Source organism: Chenopodium quinoa, unplaced genomic scaffold (assembly GCF_001683475.1).
Source record: "Chenopodium quinoa cultivar QQ74 unplaced genomic scaffold, ASM168347v1, whole genome shotgun sequence".
In the NCBI taxonomy this organism is placed as follows: Eukaryota; Viridiplantae; Streptophyta; class Magnoliopsida; order Caryophyllales; family Amaranthaceae; genus Chenopodium; species Chenopodium quinoa.
The window spans coordinates 872,135-880,718 of NW_018743331.1; the positions used below are offsets into that span (position 1 = coordinate 872,135).

An 8,584-nucleotide genomic window follows, 5' to 3' on the forward strand; every position below is an offset into this window, starting at 1 on the left:
TTGATTTTGGTAGAGATTTTTTTAATTTAAGAAAATCAAATAAAATATTAATAACTGAAATTTTAAATATGAAAATGAATTTTTGAATTTTAATTTTGAAAATAATCTTGAAATATTTTGAAGAAAATAATTTAGAAAAGAGAAAATTATTCTGGAATCTTAATTTTTTTGAAAAGATTGTATCAATTAATGTGGGATTTGGTTGATTCCTTTCCGAAATTTAATGAATATACATGTTCTTTTTCAGCTGAATGTTCTTTGTTGAATATATATATATATCTTGAAAGCAGTATGTTCTTTCCGCGTTTTTTTAATTTATTTGTTGCCTGCGTTTTATTTTTTGGGCAGCGTCGTTTTTGACCCGGTGTACCATGCTCATGGTACACCCGGGTGTACAGATCAACGATTAATCTTTCACGGAGGATAAAAGAACAACTACAATGAAAAAGATACAAAATTCTCTATCACAAAAGTGGAGTAGCATCAAGCTTGAATTGGCTTTGGCAGCTTCTTACATGTCTACCTTGTTGTACACCAAATGGTTTTTTAATAAAATAAGAAAACCCTAATGAAACCCTAAATAAAGAATAATTAAGCTTATGCCCTTGTCATTAAGCTTATGCCCTATCATTGAGAATCTACTAAAACAATATTCCACCTCCAGTTTGAACCACCTCACGAACATTTCTAGATTGATAGATATGTGCAGTTAAAGTAACCAATTTGCCTGGATTCAAGTCACAAATAACACCTTCAAACTTATTTGAACTTACATGTGAGCTAGAACTTCTCTCAACTTATTGGATCTTATTAAGACATTTTATAATTTATATTAGTTGTAAATTAAACTTGTGTACGTAGCCATTAACCCTTATTAATACTTATACTAACTACGAAGTATATATATTTTTTTTCTTGATCTTGTTAGAATTAAGTTTTCTTGAATAAGTATGATAAGGTGAACAACGAACTCAGATAGATAGTTATTATTAATTCTAAACAAAATAACTCTATGATTGTCCATGCAGTTAGAATGGGTCTATTTGGCAACATAAGCTAAAAATTGCTTAATAAGCTACGGAGTAATGATTTAAAAATTACAAGAATTAAAAGAGCGAGTATATATAAATGTTGAAAGAGATAGTTAGTCACATCTACTCCGCCGTAACATAAATGTATGTAATATAATCAATTCATAGTAATTAACGACACTAAATGCAGTATGTCATAAGATTAGTATGGAATGAAAAAAAAAATTATGTATGAATTTAATATGGCTAATGGCTATAAATGGCAGAACTAGTTGAATAAAATTTGCTTATTGTAGAGAAACATAAACACATTTTAAGCATAAACTGTGTGAAACATAGACAATTTGGAAAGATGGAGATCAAAACACAAAGTGAAAAGTGACACATAAGCTGATTTGACAACCAATCACCTTATCTAGGGTCGTTGTATCACGAATAATTATATGTATGCTGCAATTATAACCTTAACTTTAACCTTTTTGTCTCAAGCATTTAAAAATTGTTTTGTCTCTTTAAAAAAATTGAAACTCATACTTCGTAGTAAACTTATACTCTAATAAGGATAATTAATTAGCTTAGTTGGTTAAATTTTTAAAGACAATACTTAATATATGAGATTAAATTTCATTTACAATAATCGTCATACATTTATAAAAAAATTTATTTTATTCTGAAGAGTGATTAAACATTACATGGAGCATAATTTAGTTGAGCTACTACAACTTAGTAATTGCAATATATTATCTTCCACACATTTTAATAGACATGTTTATTTCACCTAGCCTCTCTTAGAGGTTATGATCTCCATGTTACATTGTTCATATTGAACAAGAAATTTCGCTACACTATACACTTACGCGACGAGTAGTTAAATTTTAATTTCTATTACAAAACATTTGCTTCATATTAATGGTCAAAATTGTACATTAACACGTGTCTCAATTAAATTATTGTGATTAATATAAAATAAAAGATTAGAATACTTCGTCAGTAAAGTTAAAACCTCATAATCCACCAAAATCTTTTAATTCCTTTGAATCAAGACCTCCTAATCCACCAAAATCTTTCAACTCCTTTGAATCAAGTAGTAATCAATAAAATATATGCCTCCAATCCATGGCTCCATATAAACATAATTAATTCCATGGAAATAAGTAGTGTCTCTCTTTTAAATTACATGATTATTATTTGATCACAAAGTATGCCACCCTCATAAACCAAGCAAAATGGAAATGACCCAATTGTGGTCCTCATCCTCTCTATCTATTATTTCTCTCTTTCTCAAAAATTCACTTCACTTTCTATTTATTTATTTTTCCTAACTTTTTAATTATTATTTCCCCTCCCAAAAATCACATAAAAAATTATCACATTCCTCCTCCCACATTCTCTCTCCAACACATTTCTCCTGCCTCTCTTCATCACATACACCCTCCATGGACTTCCACAAACCCCAAAACACTACCGCCGCCGCCTCGGCTGCGACCCCGAAAAGGATGATGATGCGAGACAAATCCGCCAAAACAACCACCACCACCTCAATCAACTTTGATGATCATCATCATGAAGATCAAAACTCGGATGATCAACAAGAAGAAATCACTACTACTACTATTACTACTACTTTTACTGAAGAGAAGAAACAAAAAAAATTAGGTACTAATAATAATACTAGTACTAAAAGAGTTACGAGTGGCGGTAGTGGTGGCAGTGCTGGTGGTGGTGGAGTGACAAGTTGTCAAGCTGAGAAGTGCACGGTGGATCTAACCGAAGCAAAGCGTTACCACCGCCGTCATAAGGTGTGTGAGCACCATGCTAAGGCCCCTTCTGTGCTTGTTTCCGGCCTCCGCCAACGCTTCTGCCAGCAATGTAGCAGGTCATCCCTATTTCCATTAGAATTATAATATACTCCTTTCGTCTCTAGAAATTTTTCGTTTTTAGACGGTTAGTAATTGTCTTTCTTATAAAATTAAAAAAATAAAAAAAAAAACTGACACATTTCGACGCAAAGGGAGTATTATATATGATTAACTACTTTAAATTATACTATATGCGTCATTATAATAAGTATTATATGTATCATTGTATGTCATTTTTGGTATGGTGAAGTTTGGTACGTTTGCGATGTTAATATTAACGAACTAGATTAGGGGAGGGGATACTTATCCTGTTACCTAGCTAATTAAATAACATAATTTGGTACTTTAATTAATTTAATCTACATACTATAAGTGGTATTTTAGAAAGTATTTTCACAAATTTGTGGCCTAAAGTGTTTTAAGGGTAGTTTGTGAGATTTGGAATTATTGGATGATGTTGAGATTTTTGGTATGTTGTTTAGGTATGTTGATGATGTTGAAAGTAGAAGATTTATTTAAATTTATTTAGCATGGTTTAACTTTTATCCCAAATTTTCTTATTATTTTGTGGTGAAAGGTTTTTCACATGTGATTATGTGGGTATGGAATATTTAAGTGCAAAATGTTCAACCTTCTCTTAAGGATTAAGAATAAAAAAAACATTTTAATATATTTCTTAATACACATAATACACATACACTTAATAACATTTTAATTAAAGTCATCAATTGCACCTTAAAATGATTTTAATATATTTCTTATACTAAATGACTTTCAATTTTGTGAGCTCATCGATAAAACTTAGTTAAAAACTTAAAAAGGAAAAAGAGTAACGTACATGATAGAATCGTTGATCTAGTGGTAATTGTACAATTAATATGTCACTATCCAAGCCTAAATTTTCACCTCACATTCTTGCCTCTGTGTACTCGTCTTAACTAGAATGGACTTGTACGTTTGTACAATTACTAGGGCATAGGATGGACATCTACCTATATTTATTGAAATTAGAAGAATTTAAGGACAATAGTTTTCTATTTCTAATCAATTAATTTTATTATTTTTGACATATGCTCAATCAATTAATTTATGCATTTATGCTCAACTATAGCTTCCAAATAGTCTTGAATTTAGAATATTCGATAGATAATTTTACCATACAAAAAAGCAAAAAGAAAAAGAGACAGTATAAGGTCAACGCTATTTGGTCTAGGCAGGCAATAGAGTCCTCCATGTCTATGGTCAAACACTCAAACATCCTCTCCTTTATTTTCCACAAATTTATTCTATTAGAAACAGACAAACTTGAACTCATTATCGAAGTGGAATTTTATCCTCCTTCATGTCAATTTGCTACATAATACTAGAAAAATGAAATTTTAGGGTCTTGTAAGGCACAAGTTAAGTTTTTAATTCGTTTTTGATAATCAGTAAGCTTAGACACTTTATATTTCAGATCACGGGTAATTTTACACGTACTTTACCTTTAACCAGATTGTGTGTACTTAAGCTAGCTTAAAGCTTTAAAATATTATTTTTGGTTATTACAAATTTTACAATAAGGGTGATATTTCATTGAGGCTCGTAGAGGCTTGACCCCTAATTTTTTTTTCAGTTATTATATAGAATAAGATATATATTGCCTTAAAATTGTACATAAAATATTGTGTCACAATGGTTCAGTATATTTATTTTTAGCTATAGTTTTCATCTATATGGTCTGCCACTTTGCCACTCAACATTTCATACATTTAACATCCAGGTTTCATGAGCTATCTGAGTTCGATGAGACAAAGAGAAGTTGCCGGAGGCGTCTAGCAGGGCACAACGAGAGGCGTCGTAAGAGCGCATCAGAATCTCAGGGAGAAGGCGGTTCGACTTCAAGCCAGAGTAAAGGGTCTAACCTACAATTAAGGACAGGGGATCAAGCTCAGCTATCCTATTCTGGGAATAACAATAACAACTGCACATCCTCTTACAAACAATTTCAGATCAGATAAGCTAATTATCTGCTTAAGTTAACCTATGTTGCTCCCTCTCTTCTGTCATTATGATCATCTAGCTTAGCTAGTAGAACAATTATAAATGTCTATGTGTAATGTGATAATCAACTGTATCTTTTTAGGCTAGCTTAGCTTATTCTAATCTAGCACTATTATTATTAGCAAATTGTCTGTAAACTATAACTTATGTGTTGCATTTGTAGCGCCGGTAGCCAGCCTTGGTTACGTTATTAGCTATGTTGACTAGAAGTTTAGAACAACATGAAATACCATATGCTTTTCTTTTGCGCATCATTCTTCTCCTTTTCTTTGCCGATCAACAATAGGGTATGGACCGAAGTCTAAAACCTATACATCACACATGAACACGTTGTGTGGACTTATTTGTCCACATGTAACGTCACATAATTAATTTTGCCTCGTACATTCATACGGGCAAAGCTTAGTTGAGGCCTAAGAGGGCCATGGCCTATGTAGTGTTTTGCCCTTACTAGTAGTTCACGCCATTATTGAAGTAGCATGAATGAATATTAGACCTAAATCGGCCCCCACCTCAGTCAAGTATGGCTTCGTTCCTGTATTTTCCTGCATTCGAAGGTAACCTATGATACAATATGTCGTGTAACACGTATAGCCTGATACACCAATCCACACATACATATCGTGTATGCCTATGGTCTCCACTTCCTTCCAAGAGTACAGTGATTTAGTTTAAGAAGTTATATATGGTACGGAGTACATCACATGCCAATCAAATGGATGGTAATTTTTGTTTTTGGTAAGAGAAAATGGGAACAAGTATTAAATTGAAGGTTAATCTCTAGCATAAAATGGAAACATTCCCCCTTAAAACCAAACATATTATAATCATAGAATTCAGCCTATTAAATAATTAATGTAGCAAAGTGTGGTCCATGAATAGCATAGCTTGTTTGTTTGCTGACAAGTGAGTGTACACTTTTCTGAAGAAGTAGATTCTTGCGTAACTATCATTCCCAATGGAAAGAGTTTCTTTCTATGCTATTGGTTGACGAAGGACTGTTCAATTGACCGCATTCATGACTTTTTTTACCACCATTGTCATCCATACAATTGTTTTTGTTTTGTTTTTTTACTTTTAATTACTTCTTCCCATCATTGTGTGACTAGGATTTTGATGGGGTGATAACGAGTCGAGTTGAAGTTAGATTGCTCGGTTCATCTTGCACTTCTTCAAGCTTGACTAGTCGAGGTTGTTGAGCTATGAAGTTGAGGCTTTCTCAGCTTGTACAACCTCAACCGGACCTCAACTAGTCAAGGTTGTTGAGATTCGATATATAGGCCTAGTTTACTTTATGCATCAGGTGTAAATTAGATGGATTGGATTGAGTTGAACTTCTCGGGTTTTAATTTAGTCTAATATTTATAAGACCTTGACATTTGAATCGAAGTTTCATCGAACTTTTCAGAAGAAAAATCTAGCCCCGTCCAAAAAAAATTCACAAATCCAATTCTAGTTTAATTTGATCCAAACATTTTTTAAGTGACATTTTAAAAATTTGATCCAAACTTTTTTCAGTGACATTTTAAAAATTTTACCTTTCAAGCTCAGTAAGCTTTATTTGAAAAAAAATATCCAATATTTAATAACACTACTGGGAATTACTTTACAAAGTATAGCTCCAATTCTAATAGACAAACTACATACTCCCTCCGTCCCATAATATAGTTTGTATTGTGTTTTTTCACGATATTTAAGAAATGAGGGGAGAAGTAAAAGAAGTACTCGTACATTAAAAGTGGAAAAAAGCTGGACAAAAGCTAGACAAAAGGACAAGGCAAGTGAATAATTTAAGGGGGGAAAAAAGTAAAATGTACAATTATAGACAAAAGTTAGAGAGAGAAAGTGGAAAAAAGTACAATGCAAGTGGATAATTTAAGGGTAAATTAGGAATTTCAATGAATAGAATTAAAAAATAAGGCTATAATGGTTTTTACATACTATACAAAAATAGAAACAGGAACAACATTTTGAGTCTCTAAAATAGGAAAACAGGAACTATATTGTGGGACGGAGGGGATGGAGTATACACAAGGACTCAACATTAGTCATCTTTGTTACAGCAGCAAATAGCAAGTTAAGAGGGTTTCAACTTTTATTTTCAATTCATGCAATATCTAGTAGTGAATTAGTGATACTTTTACATTATGTCTGATTTGGGTAAAAATACCCATGTCACGTGGCCCAATAAGAATGAGACACGTATCACCTCATGACAGGCCCTATGAAGGCCACTCATCAATTGACACGTGGCACTCGAAGTCAGCAAGGGAAAACAACGGCCTTCAAAGCCCAATTCCCGAGTCAGCCCATCAATCCTAGGTTTCCGTAACCTAGGATAGTGGCACGAATCCCAAGACTCTATAAATAGGGAGATGTTCCCACCTAGAGGGACATTCATTCAACACGAAAAAACCAGAGCAGTCAATGATTGCATATAATTTTTTCTCACCTCAGAGAATATTCTCGATCTCGGAATCTGAGAAGATACTACTTCACTTTCCGCACTTTTTATATCTTTCGAACACGTTCTAACTTGATCGTCGGAGGTGGAACTCCACCCAACCGGAGTCTCCGTTGTTTTATAGGTACAGGCGCCCGGAATCCAGTCTTGGTGTTGTAACTCTCCCGTGGGATACAAAAAACCCCGAAACTATGTCTGTAACCAATAAATAAATAAAATATATATTATAAGTTTTAGTCAAGATATTTCAAACATGAATCCTTAGTCTATACTCTTAAAATAATAAATAAAAGTAACATCTTAAATAATTATCTACCCTACTTGCTTTCAAAGATTTTTTAAACTGAAAATGATATATCTCATGGATTAGCACATACATATTCTAATTGGAAAAAAAAAATTATAATATGTAACAAAGACGGGTGGGACGAAGAGGGGGGGGTGGGGGTTGGAAATAGGCAGAATTAATGATGTATACAAGTTCATACCTTGCTTAATATAGCAAACATACAAGAGGATAATAAGAGAGTCAATTTGAGGACAAAACGGAAGGGAGGAGAAAGGGTAACAGAAAATAATCTTAAGCTTAAGTAGAACCTATTTTAAGTGAAGGCTAAAATCTCCTAATTTCAACATGATTTTATGTTATTATGTGCATTAACAAATTTTCAAAGATTTGGGCTTAATTGGCCATTTGGACTCCCAAAGGCCAACTCCAAATCAAGTTAATTTTTTTTTTGATAATTTTGATTCCAAGTCCAATCCAATCCAAAAGTTTTGAAGTTCGATCCAATTCAACAAGTTTGGATTGGATTAGACCGGATCATGGAGTTTTCCCTCTTCATATACACCCCTACTAATGAATCAACTTATACACCAAAATATTTACGATATTTTGACTTTTACCGAAAAAAAAGGAGTTTTTTACCACCAAAACTTCTAAGGCCTTGCCTGAATTGCATGTAATAAGAGACGAATAATTAAGGGAGGAAAAATTTCCGATATTTTGAGTTGCCTGGATTGAGGACACTATTATAATGGGGTAATATATTCCCCTCAAATTAGGGGAAATTGTTTCCCTGAACAATTCTCTTCATCAATCTGTCACTCCGCTCTACCATACAGTATAATGACGGTGGTTCTGGCTGGATGATGGCGGATTTGCTAATATAGAAGCTAATTTTGTT

General features: G+C 32.9%; 1 protein-coding gene across 1 annotated transcript; it reads left to right on the forward strand.

The window, feature by feature from the left end:
- The first annotated feature begins 2,056 nt into the window (after positions 1–2,056).
- On the forward strand, positions 2,057–5,177 carry LOC110737494 (squamosa promoter-binding-like protein 3). Its single transcript, XM_021917851.1, has 2 exons — positions 2,057–2,907; positions 4,653–5,177. The coding sequence occupies exons 1-2, from the start codon at positions 2,468–2,470 to the stop codon at positions 4,888–4,890; spliced, it is 678 nt and encodes a 225-aa protein (XP_021773543.1). The 5' UTR covers positions 2,057–2,467; the 3' UTR covers positions 4,891–5,177.
- The last annotated feature ends 3,407 nt before the right edge of the window (positions 5,178–8,584 follow it).